At 41.9% G+C, this 23,162-nt stretch overlaps 2 protein-coding genes across 9 annotated transcripts in view; both read right to left on the bottom strand.

Annotated features, from left to right (window-relative positions):
- AXDND1 (axonemal dynein light chain domain containing 1) overlaps positions 1 to 18,227 on the bottom strand; it is a 33,425-nt gene extending 15,198 nt beyond the window's left edge. For 5 of the 6 annotated variants that reach the window (XM_019530917.1, XM_019530919.1, XM_019530918.1 and 2 more), the window contains exons 1-14: positions 16,991 to 18,227; positions 15,630 to 15,802; positions 13,296 to 13,396; positions 12,465 to 12,591; positions 11,661 to 11,746; positions 9,667 to 9,723; positions 9,437 to 9,545; positions 7,649 to 7,770; positions 6,166 to 6,306; positions 5,614 to 5,718; positions 4,768 to 4,888; positions 1,856 to 1,957; positions 1,089 to 1,255; positions 141 to 216 (exon numbers count right to left, since the gene is read on the bottom strand). In XM_019530917.1, coding sequence (XP_019386462.1) covers positions 141 to 216; positions 1,089 to 1,255; positions 1,856 to 1,957; positions 4,768 to 4,888; positions 5,614 to 5,718; positions 6,166 to 6,306; positions 7,649 to 7,770; positions 9,437 to 9,545; positions 9,667 to 9,723; positions 11,661 to 11,746; positions 12,465 to 12,591; positions 13,296 to 13,396; positions 15,630 to 15,802; positions 16,991 to 17,099 — 1,596 coding nt within the window. In that variant the 5' untranslated portion in view covers positions 17,100 to 18,227. Of the gene's footprint in view, positions 1 to 140; positions 217 to 1,088; positions 1,256 to 1,855; positions 1,958 to 4,767; positions 4,889 to 5,613; positions 5,719 to 6,165; positions 6,307 to 7,648; positions 7,771 to 9,436; positions 9,546 to 9,666; positions 9,724 to 11,660; positions 11,747 to 12,464; positions 12,592 to 13,249; positions 13,397 to 15,629; positions 15,803 to 16,990 lie in introns of those variants that run through there. The other variant, XM_019530920.1, reaches the window with a different exon arrangement.
- A 3,389-nt stretch (positions 18,228 to 21,616) lies between these two features.
- The window catches only part of SOAT1 (sterol O-acyltransferase 1), a 36,031-nt gene continuing 34,485 nt past the window's right edge, over positions 21,617 to 23,162 (bottom strand). For all 3 annotated transcript variants that reach the window (XM_019530914.1, XM_019530916.1, XM_019530915.1), the window contains exon 17: positions 21,617 to 23,148. In XM_019530914.1, the coding sequence (XP_019386459.1) occupies positions 23,089 to 23,148 (60 nt within the window). In that variant the 3' untranslated portion in view covers positions 21,617 to 23,088. The remainder of the gene's footprint in view (positions 23,149 to 23,162) is intronic.

Genomic DNA, 23,162 nt, shown 5'->3' with positions numbered 1-23,162 from the left:
CAGATAAAGCTGTCACAAACATAGCAACTATCAAAACAAATGGGAGAACTGCCTTACTGTGAGTGACTTGTATCCATCTGAGCATTCATAGAAGTTAAAAGGATTTATTATTACTGTAGGTGTTGATCAGAAATTCTTACATTTCCAAAGTTCTTGAGGTCTTGTAGCACTCCCTCTGCTACATCTTCCTTCACCTGAGAGAAACCTGTTTTCCCACTATGAGGGCAGAAAGAGAAAGTGAGAAAGAAGGGGTAAGATGGGAGAGAAAACATACTCCCCTCAATGAGCAATCTAAAACCAAAAGTAAACTTAAGATTACCATGGGATATACATAAGCTGTACTTAAAATGAATGCCATTATGCTACAGGAAAGGTCTGTATGGCTCTACCCACCAAATGATTTATATTCCTTCATTTGAATCACAAGAGCATTTGGTGCCTCATCATTGATAAAAGGTCACTTTAAGCATAGACCAGAACTGAAGGAAAACAATACTGGGTGTTTAATCTTTGTTACAATTGCATGTTAGAGACAAAATACTTCCTCCATAAATTTTGTAAATACTTAAATACAAGACCAAGTTTTCTCCCCCCAATCAACATGGGGGAGAAGTTCCTTAACTTATATTTGCATACAAGGAAACCTCACTAAATACATTGTCTATCATTAAACTGCTGCCAAAAGCAGTATGTGCCCAATAATGGAAACCAGCTATAAAGCTGACTAAATGAAGCCAACACTGATTATGATTGTAAAACACATGGCCCACACAGAGTAAAGATACTGATGGGAGGGAGAGGTAGAGAGGGTACAAGGGGGTGAGCATGTACGGGGGCAAGGAAATCAGGGTGACTGCCCCAAGCCCCGCAGACAGTGCTGTACAAACCCTGTTGAGGCTGCCACCACTCTGCGCAGCCACTGCATGCTGCTAGCTACTCACCACTCCAACCACTCGCCACCCTGCCCCCCCTGCTCTGGCCACTCACTACCTCCCTACCGTGCATAGCCCGATATGCTGTGGGTCCTGCACACCCCTAGAGGAGGCTCTGCACACAATGGTTCAAGTTATTCACTCCTGGACACTCACAAAGCATTTTCCTGGAAGTACTGCAGCCACTTGAAAAGGCCCTTCTGAACAAGTCTCAGTTTCTCCCTAGTGGAGTCTTCAACATGTCTCACTTTTTCATCAATGTGACCCAATAGTTCCCTGAATTCTAATGTCTCTTCCTGCAAATTGGAAAGATCTGCCACATCCTGTATGCATAAAAAAAAAGGAGAACAATGAGGAAGAGAGATCTATCTTTTGACTTGGATCAGAATAATCACAACCACTTCCCCATGCTTCCAGCTTTTTGAAGTACCTACACTTCACAAATTACCAGGTAGAAGACATCTTCAATTTCACAATGCACAGCACAACAGCTCTGCAAGTTTAGCTTTTCATTAGATGTAATAGGATTATGGTGCACCTGCCTGAGCTCAGCATCTAACTTGGGTGCTTGTAGTCAAGCACTAGATGGAGAATGTATCAGGCCAGCACTGCTGGAAACAGAACTGCAGTAACATTGATTTGGTTTAGTTATGGAAAAAGGAAGAGAATGAATGAAGCCAGAAAAGCTATGAGAAAAAGAAAATAAAAAAGGTTAGGAGAGTGTGAGACCAGAGAAAGGAAGTCAGAGGGAAGAAAGACATAACAGTATGGGAGAGGAAGACCAGACTTATTCAAACCATCAAACTGGACCAAGCTTTTCAAGTTCAAGTAATAACTGAAACAGTAAGACACTAATCCATACATGCATTCAAATTATCCAAACATTCTCCTCTTCACTGTCATACAGCACAGTAGGGCCATACCTCTGAAGCCAGGAGTAGTACAAAATGTTTGAGAACTTTGGTCCAGGTCTTTTCACTAAGGTAGAGCTTGCGAGCCAGTGTGAGCTTGTTTCTATCTATCACCTGGAAGAAATGATGTTGCTTACACTTTCTTCTTTTCTTTGGGGAAGGGAGGAAGAGGAAGCATGAAGTGCAGCATCAGAGTACACCCAAGATAACAACTAACACCATGTCACCATGAGAAAACATGCAATCTGGTAAGTTGACTTCACTCTTACTCATTAAAGCTTGAAATATATTGGCTGAGCTATATTAGGATATACAGACTGTGGACTTCTTGCGATTTGTCTCCTGCAGTTCCTCATATCCCTGGAATGGCCTTCACTGCAACATCCCCTCCATATCTTCTCTCCTTCCCCAGTTGCCTTCTCCATTTACATAAATTCCTCCATTAATGTTTTTCTGCCCTGGCTCTTCCTTGTTTCAGCATCCCCTTGGTATAGCTACTGTCACTCCCCTTGTATTTCTGACCCTTCCTACTTTTTGCTCCAACATCTCTTCTTTACTTCAGTGATTGTTCTCAGACCCTACCTCTTATTTCATTTTTCTCTCTCACCTTCTTGTCTCCATCCCCACCAATTAACAATTTATTCCACTTCTCTCTCAACTCTCTTTATTTTGCACGTCTGAGGATGACCTAAGGCTTCCCTCTTATTGCCTGAGTGAACTTCAGTAGAGTCTCTCCAGCACCTGCTCACTGTTGACCCTCTCCAGTAGCAGGTGGCATTAGCCTGACCCTGTCCTCACTTACTATCTCTAGGTGTCATCCCAAAGACAAACAAATTGTCCCTGAAACTAGTCACTGCAACCAGTGGGAATGGTACATGTTGGAGCATAAGCCATTTTAACCTAACCCCTGGCAGTTGAATGATGGCAGACAGCAGAAGTCAGTCTCTTATCTACACCACTGTGTGTCACATAGGAGACAGTGTCCCAATGTGAAGAATCATAGCTAGGCCTGATATCCATCTCTAACCCTTCTACTATTAACCCATGGGCAACAGGCAATTTCTTTCTTCATTGCCACCTAAAAAAAGGTGAACAAAGCTGCAAAAAACAAGATGCAGGGACTGCTAAGGTGCTCCAGCGGTTTGCTGAAACCTTTAATTCAAAGGAAACCACTTTGCTGTTCAAACTGTGCAGCATCACTGATAAGCTCCAGCTCAGGGAAGAAGTGGCTCCCTTTGGGGAAAAAAACCCTACCGCAAATAGCTGGACCACTCATCCTTAATTTGACAAGCCTACTTCAAATGAAGTGGGTTGCAAACCACCTAGATTCATTAATTTGATCCAGGTTCTACTGCAATACACAAGATATTTTGTTATCAGAGCCCATAAAAAAGACAGCTTGTAGAAGATAACTGTATCAGAACTGGTTTCCTTTCTAGCTATAGCCACCCCAGATAATAGCACACAACTGCAGCAGAACCAAAGGGTTACCTACTCTCACTGATCTGATCCATAGCTTAATAGTATAAGCAAACTTCTTGGGAAGGAAAGAACCTCCTCAATACAATAGCCTGACTGAGCTCAAACATAGGGAATGGCCCCTTCTGAAGACCCCATCAAAAGATAGAGGTCATCTGAACATGTTCCCAGTAGTGGGAATGAAAGTGTAAAGGTCAGCTCAAAAACTGGCTTTTACCCCATGTTGTCCAAGTGCCTCAGAAGTAATAATGCAGAGTCCAAGTTTTAATGCAGACACCCCTGGTAGATAATTCATGGCCCAAATGTAAAGCAAGAATAGATGACTTAAGCTTATCATTTGATACACAGAGGGGTTCTCTGAAAGGTAGCAACCTCTAACCGAAGTGAGCAGATTGTAAATTGGCGTTAATTCACTCGAAGTCAGATATCTAGTATTAGAATAACATACCTTTTAAAGCTGCAACGCAAACCATGGAAGGCATTTATGATAGGTGCCATGTATATAAATAAAAAATGTCAATACTACACTTTCAATAGTGTTTTTATCTGTAAAAACCTCTGAAGAGATGGAGGAAGAATAAGCATCTGTTAGTATTCACCCGTTTCTTTTTCTGCTACCCATACTCCCACCGAGTAATACACTGCATGGTGAGCCCCATTTCTGCAATACAACAACTTGTAGAGGAAGTATTATTCAAGATGAGCAATGACAGCAGAATCTGGGCAGCAATAATTTCTTAAAAATTAAAAATATCAAAAGAAAATGCAAAACTATCAAGCAATTTTAAATAACAACAGGTGCATATTCTTAGAAGAACTAATCATGTTATCTAAAGGCTGTGGATAGGAAGCCCTCCTTAAAACCCACATTTCTATTGTGTTAAATGCAGAAGCATTTGTTCCTTGATCCTAATGAACAATCTGAAAAACTCCTAGGTAATTCCAAGAAGTTCTAATAAGGAGTTTTAAACTTGAGTAAGGTAGAGTAAGAAATATCAAGGTGGACAAATGCGTCTCAAAAAAAAGTAAAATATTTTCCTAGAATTTTACTTTGTAAAAGTATCCAAGTTATCTGGGTTTAGATCATCTAAATTATGAGGGGGGAAAAAAAAAAATCAAGAGGAATTTAGTGCCACTATTTTTGAATGCATACAAGCCACTCTAACTTTAACCAAGTTATTCTTCTTTCACTAAGCCCTGAGCCAGAAAAATAAATATACAAAAGGTGGGGTTTCTATAGTAAACAAGACAAAAAAAAAAAAAAAAGAGCATCAGTGCACTGGGAAACGGCATCCAGACAGGTCTGAGAGGTATACTAGCAGTAATACGAAATTTCAGTTAATCAACACCTGCCTCTAGAATCCCGGAGTGGAGTGGGTGCTCTAGCTATAATGATTTGCATCTTACAGAATGGCAATAGTTTCTACAATCCCACCCATACTTACTTTCAGTGCTAGGTCATATGCAGCTGAGCTCCAGACTTCTCTTTCTTCAATTAACAGCTGCAGCTGGCCCTCAAGTCTCACTCTCTGCAACTCATACAGCTCTCTATATTCTTCCACAAGGCTACAAGAAAAAGAAAACACACACTGAAATATGGAATAAGCTACTGGAATCACATCCCTTTTTTCCTATCCAGTTTTCTACTTTTCTCAGAGCTTCCAAACATTTCTCAAGATACCTGCCCTCTCAGCAACCTTATCTCACCCATCCTACTCCACCAACTTATGAATCCAACAATTCTCTTTTCCCTGATCCACCTACAAGCCTTTCCAATGATATTCTCACTGAAAATTCTCAGCAAGCCTTGAGGCAAATCTTTAGTCTCAAGCCTGAAGATAGTCCTGGCTGACTGATTTATTCAGGTTACAAGGTTTTCCTAGGTCAGAGGTAACTTAGAACTGAATATAGGAGTCTGAACCCCTCTATCCTTTCTAGCAATTCTCAGAATTTTACATTATAAAGAGATTATCAATAGAGAACAAGTAGAAGTGGGGGGTATCTGTCCAAACTCAATAAAATGTGAGATACATAGATAATAAATAAAAATTACTTTTATTTGTTAAAACTTGAAACATTAGAAGAACTTCTTACCGCTTTGAGGAATCTGGAGAGAGAGCCACGCATTCTTCCTCACAGAAATAACCTAATCTTTCCTAATGACTATGAGAAAGCAACCAATGTGTCACATGCCATATTTTCACTCAATAACGGAAGCATATTTTTTGCCTTTAGCTCAGACGTGGTATTGCTTCACTCCCTCAGCCCACCCTAAGTTGAAAGCAACTCACTTTGCATTCAGCTCAGAGTCCCGTACTGCAGCAGCTAGTTCCTCTTGTGCCCGTTCTGCTTCTCTGGTGACTCTGAGATCATGTTCTCGGACCTCCCGCAGCTCACTGAAATAGCCCAGAATAGTCCTTTCAAATCCCAGTACATCCATTACAGTTCCTTGTACACAAGTTATCCCTTTGTATACAGCCCTACATGATATTTTAAGCAATGTGTCTTCACTGTCATCTTCCATTCCTGCACTGCAGGACTCACGGGACTGCCAGAACTGTGGAAACCATGTAATGACACAATGCCTCAGGCTGTCTGCATTACAGTCTGGTTTAGGGGTCATTATACTAGTTGCAAGCTAGACTATTCGGATATTATACAAGACTTTGCTGCAGCTGTAAAGTATTGTATATGGTATAAAACTGTAAAATAGTTAATAGCCCTCTGATCTGCCAGACAAAATGTAAGAGAAGAAATCAAGTGTCTGGGGAAAAGCAAAAAACTTCTGTCTACATACTAGCCCTACTGCACAGAAGGTAATGGGAATCGGTCATGATTCAGACCTGGTCAGCCGTCCAATGGATTCCTTGAAATTGTGCAATTCTTCTGTAATGTGCTTGTCCATTACCCGTTGTGCCATCAGTTCTTCGTAAAGGTTCCTCATCTGTTGGGGAATCCAATTCAGTAGACTCACATATTTCTGCCTGTAATAAGAAGGGTAGAAAAAAACTGAATGTTGACTTACCTTTTTGCAGGTCTGTTAATCCAGTGTCTGAGGAGAGGAGCATCACCACTGAATATAAGAGTTTCTATAAGGCCATCTTTTGAGAAGACATATTTGGGATTTTAACACTGCTGGCAAATTTAGATGCCCCAAATAAAGTATTTCTGAACATAAGTTATTATAAGGAATAATACAAGAACCCTGACTCAGGGACCTCTCAGCTGCTGTAGACACAACAGACAGAATTTTATTTCACATTAAGCAGCCAAATGGCAGATTTCCAGCTGCACAAGTGGTGTTCTTGGCACTTATGCAGTCTGAGATTCCGTTATCCCTGCAGCGTGGACACACAAACATCCGCACGGCTGCTGAACGTGCATAATAGCCTACACAATCATCAGACAGATACGTGGCTATGTACATATGCGTGTACGTTCACTGTTTCAAGTCACACACTTCCACTAGCAAAAACCAAGGCTGGGGGACAGGGTGCCACATTTTGGGCATTATCCAGTCCATTCTCCAATCCTCTTTTTGAAGCTGCCCTCCTGGACAACCAGGAGATAGAGTTGGAGCCAGAAGACGGACAGCAAATTGGAGGGTACATAGCTCTATGAGACCGATGCTGCTCTAGAAGGGAGAAAGTCTGGGATTCTAGCCTGCACCATTGCTTTCAACGGGGGAGAAACTTTTCCACTACTTCCCATCCATTAAATTCAATGAATAATAAGTGCATAGTTTAGTTCCAGAGCTTCAAGAAGAGGGCTGGCAAGGGGACTGGATAATTCTTGATCCGTGGTATGGTGGTTGGGACAGTATGCTGAGGAGTTAAATTCAGGTTCAAATGTCTGGGTATTTGGGGCACCGAGGGCTTCTGGGTGAGTGCCCAATACATTCAATTATTGGAGCTAAAACATGGATGGGCTCCCCTCCTACTACTATTTTTTCAGGACTTACATTCAGGTATATGCATAGGTAGGCAATTACCGCCCTGGTCAGCATATATTCAGTACAGGTACAGACGCTTAGACACCCACACTGCACAGGTCACAGAATCATAAACCGTGTACTTGCCAAAAATGACATGTATGTAACTGGAAGACTTTCGTTTTGGAAATATATAGCGAAACAGAGTTCTATTTGATAACTCCAACTAGACAAGGCATACAGAGAATAGAGAAGCAATGTTGGAACAAGTACCAAAGTTAAGGGTAATTAACATTCCTGGTGGCAGCTAATGGTTTTATGAAATACAAAGCTAATCAAGACACTACCATAATCCTGAAAGAGCAACTGGGGAACTCCATTAATCCTGACCTGACCTGAGCTTAGAAAGCAGTTCTCCTCTTTCTGCACAATCCACGCTGACCTGTCGAATCAGCTCATGAAACACTATGTTGTAAATGTTCTGCTCTGCCTTCAGCACCTTCAGTACATTGTGCAGCTAGTGAAAGACATGAAAGCATCAGGGTATGGTAAAGGAAATTCACCTTTGGCAGCAATGAACTTGGGAGAAAAGAAATGGACAAGAGTTCAGTTTAAAAAACCTGAACCCCCATGCTAGATTTTCCTTTCTGAATAAATCAATAATAAAGAAATGGAGAATATGAGAAAACTACTGGGCATAAGTTCATCAGTACAGTTTCAAAAACAGTCAGCAGTTGCTTAACTTGCCTGCCATTCTTCTTCTTCTTGTGTCTCTACACCGCATATGACAATTTTGTCATACATTCTTGTGCTCGTTTATTGTACTTTGCAAGATCTTTCATTGTACATGCGCTTTCAAGCAGCATGCACTGCAGCAGGTGTTACATAATCTGAGGCTGTGCCACAGCCATTTGTAGTTGAACGAACGGTATAGCCCCACTTCATTAGTTCCTTGGAATGTCCAACTCCAGTATGTAGGCAGCTGAGACACAGCCACCTGTCATGGTTCATCAGCCCCTGGTAGCAAGAACTCAGTGGGTGGAATGTCCATTTTTTCTGTCAGGTATGTTCTTCAGCCTCTCATTCCACATTTGTAGTTGTGGTGTCTCCTTGGGCGTGGTATCAAGAGGCTGGGTGCTGGTGAGGAAGCTCCTGCATAACTTCAGATGTTTGTCTGACGCAGGAGGTTGTATGGCTGGTGTCTCATGTCTTCAGTTTGGTCTCATCATATCCTGCTGTCCACTGCTCTTCTGATGTCAGGTGAGCTTATATAAAATGTTGTTACAAGTGCTCATCTTTGCTTTTGTCTTCATCATGTGTTTCTTTGTATGAAATGGTTCAACTGAGGGCAACTCCAAGGTAAACTGGATTTGGACAATGTGACAGTGGGGTCCAGGACCATGTAATGTTGAGCTGGCAGTTGGCCTCATGGCTTTTCAGATGGAAGGCAGACACTTATGTGTTCACTGGGTTGGTATGTAATTGGTTTTCAATGTAGTATGAGGTTAGGCCAAGTAGTAGGGGCCACTGCAGAAGCATTCACTTTGTGACCCCTGTCAGGTAATACCTGCGAATTCTGCCAACACTCCAAACCATGATTTTGACTTGCTTCCCATCAAGTTAAGGGGCTTTACCATTATCTCAAATGTAAAGAATTAAAACCAACTCTGAATGTCTTTACCCCTGTTCCCATATATCTAAATCTGCCCAATTACTATGCATGTAATAACTGAAAGTAATCCCAAGATAGGAACATGCCCTGACATGCCATTTCAGACCTGCAACGTTCCTCAAGAGCTCAACTCTTAGCACCTATTTTTAATTTTGTATCAGTAGTATTTCTGTAGTCTAACATTATACTTTACAGTCAGAAGAGGAGGATTCTGCTGCCTTAGTTACTTCACAGTAGGAGTCCATAACATGTCCTCTGTTGGCAAGAACATTTGTATCAGGAAAGTCCAGTATTTAACACCAGCACATTAGTTGCTAGCCTTGACAAAGAAGATCAAGACTAAACAGGGCATTCTTAGCACAGGCGACTTGATTAGCACAAGCAGGCTGCAAAGGAGAATGTGTACCAGACTCTCTTTAGAATTAAAACAAGGGAAGGCCCTTTCACGTTCCAGGATTTATCCCCTACAGTAAGTGAGATGTTATTTCTCAAGATTGTGATGGATCTTTACCTGGGAAGGCTCCAATACCCCAATTGTTTCATCATTTACTCCAGCCTTTTCTAGCATGCTATCCATCACCTTCATCAGCTGAATGACCTCAAGTCGCCCAGATGGTTTCCTAAAAGATAAGGATAGAAGAAATGTGCCATAATTTTGCATAAAATAATATGATGCATTACACAGAAATCAAATCAATACTGCCTTTTTTCTGGCACAAGTTGGTGGAAGGCACTACTCACATGGATGGGAACAGCCTCAGCCTATTTTCACAATCTTCAAGCAGAGTTGTGTATTTACTATAACAAATACAAATGGAGAAGTGGTCTGAGAAAACTTTCTTTGCCTGTTGTAGAATCCAGATCCTTGTACCAAAGCTCCTATCTAGACTGTAATCTCTTTTTGCTATGTCTGTACAGTTCAAGCTATCTATGGCCAGGGACAGCCTTGTGCATGGCTGCGGCTCCAATGCAAATAAAAAGCCAAAACAATATAACAGCAAGAAATAGAAAAAATGATTATAATTCCACTTTATTTATCTTCATATTGACCCACAAAAACTTGGATTTAATTCCTAATTTAGCTTTCACTCCCTGAATAAAGGAGGAAAGGAAAGCAAATAAAAGTCCTGAACAAATTTAAACTGGAAGACTGGTGAACTCAATTCAAGGCTAAAAGGTGGAAAAAATTATGGGTTAATCTGAAGATAGCAGACAGGGTCAAGATGGCGTTACCTTGATTACATGTCACCATGCAGATTGACTACTGATAAAAGGGAAAAAGACATGTCTACAGCCAAACTTTTTATTGCTTACACCCCAAAACACAAAAACAAGTTCCAAAGTCTACCTGTGACAGCAAAACATACCTATCCCTGCCCGCTGAGGTGACTCAAGGGGGAAGCAGGTAGTACACAGGCTGACAGCAGATCTTCTTGAATTTACTGAGTTCTCCAAACTTCCTCACAATCTATACCTTATATTTATAGATGGCTTATTCTAAATATTCTAAGAAGTGCTTTCTGATTGTTTTTATTTAAATTTCTTTTTTTCACCAAAAGTTTGGGGACTGGACTGAACCAAGTCTCTTGTGGACTTGGATGGTGTCAATTCATTGTGATTTATATCCTTGTCGAATGCTGCTCAGCACTGTCATGTTTCTTTTTTACCCTACTTTATGGTCTTCTCTGACAAAGCTGTTTTTTATAATTTACCTAAGAATCTTACAAATATACCTATTATAGCCAAATAGCATCTAATACATTTGGTTACATCAATCACGACTAATAACTTTTAAAGATAAAGCTATGATACAGATATACTATATTTGCATTATTTAATGTATGGTCTTCCTTTACAATGTCTCCTTTCAGGCCTTGTGGTCTGTTTAATTGGATCTTATTACTAATTTAGATGGATATGATGATCACTTCCTTCACTCTGCTGACCAAGCTGGTTATCACATTTCCAATGCTTCACTCAACAGTCACTCAGAAACACACTTTGTGTCCTTTTGCTTAGCCACACTTCTGCAGCTTGGTTTAGGCACCTTGAAAATGGCCGAGGCTGGAACCAATGCTAATTGAAGCCATATAAAAGCCAGTGGTGACTTAAAGGAGTCTGTCAGCACTTCCCTCTAAGCATCTGATCAAATTTATACACCCACGTTCAAATCCAACCGTAAACACATTCGATAGGAAAGCCCTTGAAATGTAGTCACAGGAATGGAAAATAGGTCTGGCTTCCTTTAGTCACTGCAAGACAGTGAGGCGAAATACTGTTGCCTAGGTGGTTCTGCAGGGACAGGGTGACTGGCTGTATTGTATAACCATGGCTGCTTACAGACATGAAAATAAATGAAATATCAAACAGCACTTTACTTTCAGCTCAGTGTGCCCCCGTGCCAAGCGCAGTGCATGCCGAGAAGAGGCATCGCGTCAATTTGATTCAATCAGCTGTTACATAAAAGTGCCAAAAAGCCCCACTGATGTTGGGCGAGCCAGGGCAAACTAACGCGATGCCTCTTCTAGTAAAACGCTGGGGGGGTTTTCACATCTGTCAGTGGCCCATATTGCTAGAGGTGCCTGCTAAGCCACACATTTTACATTCCTGTCTCCTTGACTAGTATAGATATCTTTGCCCAATGGCTTTGGATTCATTATCTGTCTGCACTCTACGGTGTAAAGCAAGCCATTAAATTGTGGGCACAATTCCTTATGAGCCATACAAGCACTCACTCGTCAAAATACTCCAAAGGTATGACTCCTCTGTTCTTCACAATGTGAAATTCTTCAGGGACCAGGCTGTCTGCTATGTTTGGGTGCTAAGGATAGAATAGATACATCAGAGCATGAAAGACACTTTTTTCTTTTTTAAAACAAAAGGAAGGAAGGAAGGAAGGAAAATACATATGAACTCTCACTTTCTCCTAAAAGAGGATTTGGTTTTGTTTTGGTTGCCTAGAAAACAAATTTTGTGCATAAACTTTTTTGCACTGTTTTTATCCATGCACATATTTAGAACCTGACTAATGGAAGTATTTTATAGACCTTTAAATCCATTGCTTGAATTCCAACTGCTGTGGTGTATGGTAAGTAGGGTGACCATAAGGAAGTCTGAGACACCCAGGACACTGCTGAATTTCCACCCCTCCTGCCCCCCAGTCAATGACACTGCTGCAGGCAGAGGTCAGTGGGCAGGGGCATAGGTGCAGTCCACTCCTGGTGCACCATGCCACCCTGCTGAACTGTGCCCCAGATCCCTGCAATTCCAGGACTCATTTTAAATTTTCCCCAAGTAGCTGAGACCAGCCATTAAAATCTGGGACCGTCCTAGGCAAACTTGGATATACAGTCACCCTAGTGGTAAAGGAGTTGTAGTGCTAAGGAAATGTTATAGCAACAAAAAGCAGCAATGAATTTTTTTGGGAGGTTGTTTGTTTTCAAGTGAAATGGATTAAGAGACTGCTGCATAAATCCCATGATTACTATATGCAGCGGTTCCACAGAACTGAGAAGTATTTATCATATTTCTTCACTCACAGTAGGAGCGATGGCTGAGCCATTATTTTGTGTTCGTTTATCACCCTTCTCAGAGAAAAAGCCTGCCAGGGACCTCTCTCTCTCATCTTCTTTTCCAAGTGCAATGTCATATAGAAAGGAAACATCCCTGAGAAAATATGGAAAAAAGTAATTATTCACTGTACCCAACACCATCCATTCATTCCACTGCTCTCCCCCAGCTAGTCAAAAGCCACAGAAGAACTATTCTGTGTTTAGGGCTTAACTAAAGCCATATTATCTTGGCTAATTAAAATTCACAAGGTGTTATTTTTAGCCAGATTAATCTTTCCATTGAAGGCAAACTATTGTCTAACAACCTTGGGTCAGACACGCTCTCTCATACTCACTACCATGGATCTACCAGATACCAACATCTCTAAATTCTGGTATGGACAACATAAGACTCAGATTTAATCATGCTGGGAAGAGATAATGTTATGCCAAAAAGCTAAAGGAGAACTGTATTCTCTTCCAAATCTATTAAGGCCAGGCAGGGCTTCCTCAGAGAAATCTTGGATTCCATGTCATATCTCTAACTCCTGGCAACTTCAAAAAAGCAGTTTCAAAAAGATATTTTAAAGGTCACTTTTGACTTACTTTCTGCTTATTTTTTATTGCTCCCACATCTCCCCACATTTTACTATGGCTGGTTGCCAGCTCTACTCGTAGAGTTCCCAAAACTGAAGCATTTGGAAGCACTTGGAATCTTTAGATATTTAAAAAAAAATGATAGGAAAGTAAAGTAAAAGCACTATGTTCCCAACCTCAGCATTTTTTTTTCACCATAACCATTTCCTTTTCCTTGTTTACCTCCCAGCTCCTGTCAGGCAGATAGGATTGTCTGTCAGGTGCTTGAACTTATTCCTCCGATTAGGATGATGCCAGAGCCCATCTGGAGTGCACAGGAAACCCTAAAAAGCATGCACAAATATCAGTTTTCAGAGGTAAACTCTATGGTAATCATGATATAAACAAAGACTAACTACTTGTCACCAAAGGTGATTACAAGGGACTGACTTATATATGTTCAGAGGGCTATAGAGAACAAAGCCATGACAAAAAGAAAAACTCAGGTATTGTGAAATATCACTACAGGCAAGTTAATTTAAGTCACAGGGATTTAAATAAAGAATTGCAATTTAATCCAAGAAACACTAATTTAAATAATTTTCATCTTGTTCTTAAATCTGAGCTTTTAGCTATTTTCCTAAAGAAAGACTGATTATTAGAAAATGAGGAATGACATTTCTTACTTTCTAGATGATTAATGCTTTAATCCTGATCTGAGTCAAACTGCTTTTGCATGGATATTGGAATTCAATGAAAAAAATGCAGAGAATTGGCATCTTACATTTTTGTATTAGTTAAATAAATCTCTGGGTATGGCCAGACACATATTTGAAACATCCAGATCTTAGAGTGCTTTAAATTTGCATGTTTAAACACCACAGAGCCCCCACCCTAGTCCAGAGCACTTCAAAGTGGCTATGAAGGCATACAGCAGCACTGCTTTCCAACCAAGGAAAGTAAGAATCCCTGCCTGTCTTAGCCTTGGGAGACACCAAGGTCAGCTAAGTGAACCAGAGAGCATTCAGTGGCTGTCCATCCTGCTCCCTGTTCTCCCCATGTGGGCTGGGAGTAGGGAGTGGAGCACTGTGGGATGCCAGGGGACAGCTGGAGCATGCAAACGTTTCAGGAAAGACTTCAAAATGGAGCACTTCAAAAGAATATCCGGCTTTTTCTGAGGGTCATTTTTAAAACTTTGGTCAGATTTGAAACACTTTGCACCCCATGCATGTCTGTCCATAGCCTATGTTAAATATGGATAGATAAGAAGTTGATGAAAACAGCCTGCATCTAACACTAATTTATTAGAAAGAAAAGAATTATCCAAAATTGGCAAATTCCATGCATTGTTCCTGGGGATCAGGTCCTTCTAAATTTTAGAACTGGATGATCTCAGCCTCTCATGCTTACATTTTATTTATATATCAGAAAAGGAAAACAACTTTTACTGCATTTCCAGCACTTAATCAGTTTCTCAGCTGTAAACAAACCACTTCTCTAGGTAACCCAGCCCAGTGTTTTACCACCCTTCTAGTGAGAAAGTTTTTCCCAATATCCAACCTAAACTTAGCTGGCTATAACTTGAAACCACTGTTCCTTGTTCTGTCATCTGCCACCACGGAGAACAGTCTAGCTCCATCCTCTTTGGGACTCCCCTTCGGGTCATTAAAGGCTGTTATCAAATCCCCTCCGTCTTCTCTTCGCCAGACTAAATAAGCCCAGTCTCCTCAGCCTCTAAGTCAAGTGCCCCAGCCTCCTAACAATTTTTGTTGCCCTCCGCTATAGTCTGCCCAATTTGTCTACATCATTTCTGTAGTGGAGGGCCCAAAACTGGACAGTACTCCAAATGTGGCCTCACCAGTGCCAAACACAGAGGAATAATCACTTCCCTCAATTTGCTGGCAACACTCCTACTAATGCAGCCCAGTATGCTGCTAGCCTTTTTCACAACCTGCCCTCAGTTTAGTGACTTGATAGTGTTGTTTATTTAAAAGATTATTATAAGTTTAGGCCTTAATGTAAGGTTTCAACGGTTTACTCTAAATACGTTTATTTTTTAAAAGTACTGATTTTTAAACTCTTTTTCTTTAAAATATTTAGTATTTTAATACTAGTATTGCACAAAAAATAAAGTTCTTAAGGTGTGGGAGCGATCAAAGTAACTGTCTAGCCAATTTGTGTGTGTTCTTTCTGCCTCAAGATAGAACCAAGAACCAAAACACACAAAATAAATGTTTAATATTGTATAGTCCCATCCCCAAAGTATGTTGAGCATTTTACAATCAAGTAAAAAGCGAAAGCCCCTGCTCCATATTGCTTACAATCTAATCAGAACAGTTGTAATTACAAAGTAGTACATCATTTGGTTAACAAGATTATGATTTTGTGAGTCCATGTCATTTCTTGCCAATAGAAACACAGCAAAGACAGCTAGTCTAATAAAGCCATGCGTTACCTTGAAGAATTCAACCTCTTGATTGCACATGTGGACATTGTACTAAGATACATCTAAAAGGGACAATTTTGATCAGGTCCGATAGGAGGGGGAAATGCACTTCCTGGTAATAATGCACACACCTTAAACTCTTTTGCACTTTTGCCTTTTTTGGAAGGTTGTAAGAATTCAGGGTTATAGACGGTACTAGCAGCAGAGGTCAGCGTACGGAAGATCTCTTCAGGGATGAAGTGACTTTGGAGGGAAGTAGAATGAAGCCTGAAACAGTCGAGCATCCTTGTTTTGTCCTTCAGCTCTGGAAAACAGCAGGAAAGCACCCTACGATAGATGGTAACACTACATTGCTAGGGATAAAAAATACGGTTTTCAAAACAGTACAGTCAACTGACCCCATTCTGACTGGATCTTTAGTTGAACATCAGTGAAGTACCTCATGGAAACAGCATGATAATGTGCTCTCACTTGCAACATACTGATGTCTCTTTATTGTCACTACTACTTGCTAAATAGAGACAGGCTTTTCAGTGAAAGTTTCAGCATCAGCAAAAAGGGGAAAAAATTCTATCCACATGCTGCTACTTATCGTTATTTTATATGTCCTACTGCATTATGCACGTATTAATACAAACCTTTAGATAAGCATTAAAATTACTAACTTCACCACTTGTGGTGGTGCCCCAAGGTGCTGGATTACATTTAAACTACAGTAGATTCAAATGCAACAGCCATGTGACCCCCCCACCCCCACCCCAACATAGCAAAAATGGTATATATATTTTAAAAGGGGGGGGGGGTAACTCAACTACTGTACAATTGCTAGTTAGTCAGTAAGTGCATCTACATGAGATGCTTACTCCAGTTTTCCAATTAGTTCCTCAGTAAAGCATCACCATCTACACAGTGTTTACTAGGTCAGATTAAACCAATTCTGCCATAGGATAGCACCGCCCAAAAGAAGTACTATTTTATGAGGGAGTTATTTACTTTGCTGCAACTCATGTAGGCACTGACCAGGGCTGGCTAGGGCATGACAGTGTTACAGTGAGGGGCTGCCTGCCACTTAACCTCACATTGTAACACCCTCGTGCCCCGGCCAGACCCTCTGCAGCACGTGGCAGGAGCAGCTCTGGACTGGCAGGCTGACCCCTCCCCGCCGGCTCCCTGCCAGCCAGGGCTACACTGCCCCAGCTCAGTATGCTACTGTCCCAGGTGCACATGTAAATGCTGCACTTGGGAGCAATAAATTCTGATACAAACTGTGCCAGACTTTATTGCATCTAATTAATTTAATCCGTAGATGTTTTAAAACTGGTGTCTGAAACATCTGTGAACAGCTATTAAACAAAGACATGACATAGTGCTAAGTCTCCTACAAAAGTACTCTGATACCATCTACAATCCCAAAACGGCAGGACAGACAGAGAGAAAAAGAAGTCATGATTTCCACATGGAATTATATTGTAACATCTGTGCTGAACTTTACCTGTATTTTCCGTACTGACAGGTACCAAAGATGAGATACCTTTCGTTTTTCTGCCCTCTGGTTTTGATGCAGAGGATGGCCCCGGAACTGGTACTTCATTGTGGGACATGGCAAATAGCTACTGCTCATTTAGCCAAAGAGGTTTTCAATTCAAATAACCTGAAAGTAAAGTTAAAATCTAAATGTCTGTATCAGTAATTCTCAACCCGAATGCTGGCATGCCTTGGGATCCTGTAAGCGGTGCTACACGGTGCCAAAAAAAATGAAACCACTGTTAGGTCTGCAAATATGATTCACAAGATAAAACAAGAGATTTCAAACATGGATTCATAGTGTTAAAAGATTCTGACTGGATTTCTTCAGAACAGAAGAATAGCATTATTATTTTTCTGTAGTCAAAAAGAATGAAAGCTCAGGAGCTGGTACCTTCCAAGGAGTGCCTTGCATCTAATGAAGGGTGCCTTCAAACTAAAAATGTTGAGAATCATTGATCTATATTGTGGGGCTGCCACCTTTTAGGGTTGTTAAACAAAAAACCACACAAAAAACCCCCTATTAATGGAGAATATAAAGTGGCTAGACACAGAAAGGGAACATGCTGCTTTATTTCACATGCCTGCTAAAACGAGTGGGTTTGTATCCAAAAGTTGATGCATAAATCAAGGGGGCTGCGTTTACAACAAAGCAGTCAGTCATAAGTCATTTCATTCACATTTAATGCAATTAGACTTTAAAAAAAAAACCCCAAAACGCCCAAATATATGATCTTGTAAAACTTAATACTTCATCCTCTCAAGAGTAGCGGTTCTCACCCTTTTTTAGCCTTGAGGCACTCGTTAGATAAGGCCAGCTCTTAGGTTTCTCGCTTTCTTTGGAGTCCAGAAAAATAGAGCAGCTTTTCTATTACAAAGAACTCTGGAAAACCAGGAACAGGTCAGAATGGTTTAACACTGTGGATTCTTAGGCAAAATACCTGGGTTTACCTTGGAAAAACACGTTTGTAGCTGTAACTCAGTGCTAACATTGTGTGGCACCCACAGTACCCCGAAAGGCTCTTGAGGCACCCCGGGGGGACACAGCAGCCTGCATGAGTCAGTCCTAAAGTGTGTACATTCATGTGTATGTGTGCACACACTGTACATAGGCAAACAAAGTTTCATTGATTGTAAGGCCGGAAGGGACCCTGGAAGATCATCAGGTCTACCACCCTGCACCAAGCAAGAAAGACAACTGGGGTCAGCTGACCCCAGCAAGTTGACCATCTAGTCTTGTCTTGAAGATTTCCAGGGTAGGCAACTACACCACCCCTGGAAGGAGCTTATTCCACAGTCTGGACACCCTATGATGTTTTTTCTAATGTTGAACCTGAATCTATCTTCCACAAGTTTGTGACCCTTACTCCTGGGTTTTCTCCTCATGTACCCTTGTAAAGTTGCTCACTGAGCCCTTGAGTTACTCCCCTAGTGCAGCTGCTACCAGGTCCCCTCTCAGCCTTCTCTTTTTTAGGCTGAAGAGTCCCAGATCCCTCAGCCTTTCCTTGGATGGGTAAATCTGATGTCTTTTATTAGACCAACTAAAAGGACTGGAAAGACTCTTTGCAAGCTTTCAGGTACGAACACCTAAAAACTTGCAAAGAATTTTTCCAACTATGAGTTGGTCTAATAAAAGATATCTGATCTACCCAAAGAACGTTGTCTGCCTGTGTCCTTAGATCAACACAGCTACAACAGGCACCCCTGTACAGGTGGTTCGTTTGCCACTACATGTGCACGTATGGGCAGTTTTTTTGGGAAACGGAGCACTATCGAGGACAGTTGCATTATTGACCCATATGACATCACAGGCCTTAGGCCGGACTTTGCTGAACGATATTACAATTCGCTTCACAAATGTGTCAAACAAATCCCGTCTCTGCTGCTTTGTGCCTTCGCATCCAGTCTTTAATGTGGCGTGTGCAGGTATTACGGACGTGTGCGCGGACGCCACTCGAGGCGCTTTCATTCTTTCGTTACTTGCTGGCAGTGCCTCCCCACCCCGCAGCCCGGCTCCCCCCGGGCAGTAGCCCCACCAAGCGCCCCGCGGTACCAGGTTCCCGCTGCGCGCCCTCCTTTTCTGCCCTGGGTCCGCAGGCACCCTTGCGCCTGCGCAGCAGCGACTACCGGGAAGGACAAGGCGAGGGGGGGCGCGTAGTGCTAAACAGTACGTCAGGGGGGCGGACCGAGGAGGTGGAAGAGGGTGCTGGCACAGCCGCGTCCGGGGGTGGGGCCGACGCAAGAAGGCCTTCCGGGGTCACTTCCTGTTGAGCTGGTTGCCACGGAAACGGAAGCTTGCCTTGCGGCCGCCTACCTTCATGCTGCCTCACGGGAGCAGGAGAGCCCAACCCCTCGCCCTTCCCCAGTCGCAGTGGCCGTTAGCACTCCTGTTCCCGCACCCGCTCTTCACTCTCCCAGTTCCCCGCCCCCCAAGTGGAGCTGCTGCCTGGCTGCAGTTGTCCGGCAGGCACTTCCCCGGTCGCCCGGCGCCGCGAGGGCCCCCTCCCAAGCCTTTGGGGGGGAAGGAGGGGCCAAAGTAGACTGCGCCCGCGCACTAGCCCCCCCCCCATCCGCCTGCCAGAAAGAAACGAGACACACGCAACTGCTTCCGTACATAGCAAAATATATTTGGATCGGTGCAACAGCGCAGCACGTGGCCTGCCAGGCCCGCCCCAGCCCTCCCCGTGCACCTCACAACTAGAACAGCCCCGACCCCGGGCCGGCTGAGCCTGGCTTTCACCTCCGCAGTCGTAGGACTTCAGCTCTTTTAGATCATCCTTATTTAGAGGGGAGAAGAAAAGAAGTCCAGTCGTTAGAGATGAGGGGCAGGGTGGGTGTAGTTTCTGAAAAAAGATCTCTTCCCCCAGGCAACCAGAGAGCAGAGGACTCCCTAAGAAGGGAGGGGGAAGAGAGAGAGAAAAAAAAAAAAAAAAAGGTCTGTGTATGAAGATCCTCCATAAAACTTAAAAAGTCCTCCCTGGAGGATAAACTAGAAACAATATAATAGGCAAAAAAGCCGGACGGATATCTGGTCAAATTAAATGAGAGGTTCTGTGGCATCACCTAGCCGTACACTGCCGTGGCACTGGCCAGCGCTCCCAAGGTTTTCAGGCGACAATGAAGAAAGCTTTACATCCTTACACTTGCCAGCACTGAAGATGGGTATTACAGTATCACTAGTAATAACTCAAGTGGAGGTGGTTAGCCTGTAGCAGCTAGTTAGGCATTTGTGCCCATACAAGCACACATCCCCATCCACACAATGAGGTATAGTTTTTAGCTCCCAGTTAGAGCAATGTGCAAGTGTTTCACTAGGAGTTGTGGGTTCCCAATGCAGTCTTGCAAATGGAATGGTTGAGCCCACTGTCAAGAAAGCAATGAAAAACATTGTTAAATACATGCACAGTCTGATCACTTGATGCCCTGAAGGGAGAGTTTTCAGGTGCCTTTGAAATGTTAAAGGGCTGCAATGCAGCAAGCAAAAAGTAGAGGCCAAAGCCAGAAAAAAATACCCTCCTACAGAACTCAGAACTTTTGCTTGTGAGCTCTTTTAACTTTTGATCCATTAATTGCTATTGCTCACAGTTAAACTTCAAGATTCTGTATTAAATCAGTATTAGGGAAACCTTCACAAATGGCATAGTAAGGTAATACCTGGAATTCCATTAATAGGTACAGAAAACAAACTGACTCTCCCCTTTGGAGAACACTGACAGACATTAGCAAGCATCAGAAACAGGCTTCAGGAAAGCCAGGCCCCTAAATCCAATCATACCCTTGTGCAATGCAGTGATAACCAGACACGTATCCTATCCTATTGTGCACCTGATCACAAAGCTATTAAAAAACACAACAAAAACCCACAATGACTGTCAGGTTAAACAAAAGGCATCACCTCTTAGAATTCCTTTACTACAACTTTTCTAAGAGGTTAAAAAAAAGTCTCAATTTCTAATTACAATTATTCAAGATTAACTAAAGTAAGAAGCTGAACTAGAAAGCCAGTGAACCCAGTAACATTTCTAAATTGAGCTCTTATGGACTGGATTCATACACTTTAATTTTCCACCGGAATTAGCCATGAAAACATTTTAGGCCAAAAATTAAACTCAAGAACTCGGTATATATCAAGTCTGAAACTGTCATCAAGTTTTACCTGACAGAATCCTTTCACTAAAAATCTTAGACAGGCACTGAAAAGCCCAGGAGACGCACCTCAGAAGGCCGGTTGACATTGGTGAAATACATTTCAACCTGGGATGTCAACAGGAGAGTTCTGATAGTTTTCCCTTACTTGAGAGCTCAGTTGCCAGTACTGGTATAGATGCCTAGAAACCCTGTACTGGGCAAGAGCGGGAAGGAGATGTGAAGATCAGGGGAAGACCTATGAGAAACTCCAATAAAAATGGAAGTTACGATATTTTTAAAAAGGTACTCTACCAGAGAGCTCTCACCTGCAATGAGAGGTATACAAATGGTATCTGGCTCCAAATGTTTCACTTAAAATGAAAGAGAGAGTTAAGTGGTGGTTTAAAGAATAAGAGCCAAGCAAACGGTAGTAATAATGTTTTCAATCCGAGCCTTCAAGAGGCCGAGAAGCGATAATACACTTTAATTAAGTTCTGCGTTGCAGGTGACAGACACTTATTTGGCAGGGGAAAAAAAAAGGAATGTTAGATTTAAAAAAATCTATACGTAAATGCTGTAATGAATGATATTTGAACAATTCCATCAAATCAGTTACATTTCTTTTAAGTGGGTGACTTCTCCATTCCCCAAAAAACAGAGCATAAAGCTCCCTTCGCTCCCTCAACTCCAGATACTTTTGATGCAACATTCCAAGGGAGACAATTTCCTAGTCATGCAAAAGATTTGACTCAAACTTTTATTCTCAACTGTCAGGGAGTTAATCCTGACAAGATACAGCCTAATGACTAAAACTAATGGGCACCTTACACAATGGAGCTTTGATAAAGGAAAACAATACTGAGTTCCACTGAAATCAATGGATTGTCACAGCTCCTCCTTAATATTCAAAGTGCTTAAGTATCAGAGTAGAAACTGCATATGCACAGTAATAAGCTTTCATTTTAAATTTGGCAGCTTGTTTTTTCTTTCGTTTATAAAAGTGTACTTAAAAAGGTGAACGTACTAGCCTAGGAATTATAGGGAGTAAAGCTGCAAGGAAATCAACTGCTCCTCAGCCATGTGATCTTCAGATCACAACAACAACCACCACAGAATCATAAGAGACTGATTGAAGGAAGTCCAACTTCCAAAAGACCAAAAAAAGGTAAAAAAAAGTCTATAAAAGTGCACACATCTGCACCCTACTTTGAGCATAGCTGATCTCTTTATAAAGCTAGTAGCAACAAGTGACCCTCCACTGAAGCTACAGAAAGCATTCAGCATTAAAAGTTTCCATTTCTGCCCCCCCCCCCCAGACTTCCTCAGCCCATTTTTAGTCTCTTTGCTATCAGACATTGTGGAATGTAGTTCCAGACAGAAGATAGAAAGCCATCTACCAGTACTTTGGCTATTTCCATGACAACAGTGCAAACATCCTGTTACTCTGCCACTTATCAGTGCCATAGCAACAAGAAGGCTGAAAAGCAAAAAACAAAACAAAACCCCATGCATAAGCCACACATGCTGTAGATGAGAAAAATTACTGAAGGAGGAAAGAAATGAAAAGGAATGGCTAAAAGACTGCTAGAGGCCACAGCTGAACCTTTGAAGACGTGTGGCAAAAATATGAAGTATTACTGGGATGAGCTAGGTTTCAGTGGACTTCAAACCTTCAGCTTAATGTTTGACTGGCAGAAAAATGGCTCAGAGTAGAACTGTGTGCAATGAATGCAACCTGCAAAGGCTGCTGCAGTCCAATTCAACTAGACTGCCTCAGTAGAGTTCCAAGAAACAAAAAAAAGCTTCTCTCCAGTAATTAGGAGGCACGATTTCCCTTGAAAAGCATTCGCTGTGAATGTTATTGATCCAAATCCAAAAAGATGCACACATCGGATCTTCAGCAGTAGGTGGTAAGATGAGCGCCCAGGCGTAATGGTTTTAAATCTGAACATGACGACAAGTCCAGGAGCGTGGTTTCATATAGTCCAGGAATGTGGGCTATAAAACATGAA

Source organism: Crocodylus porosus, unplaced genomic scaffold (genome assembly GCF_001723895.1).
Source record: "Crocodylus porosus isolate Cpor-Errol unplaced genomic scaffold, CroPor_comp1, whole genome shotgun sequence".
Taxonomy (NCBI): Eukaryota; Metazoa; Chordata; order Crocodylia; family Crocodylidae; genus Crocodylus; species Crocodylus porosus.
Note: the sequence above shows the minus strand (reverse complement) of the source record. Positions and strands in the feature narration are given on the sequence as shown.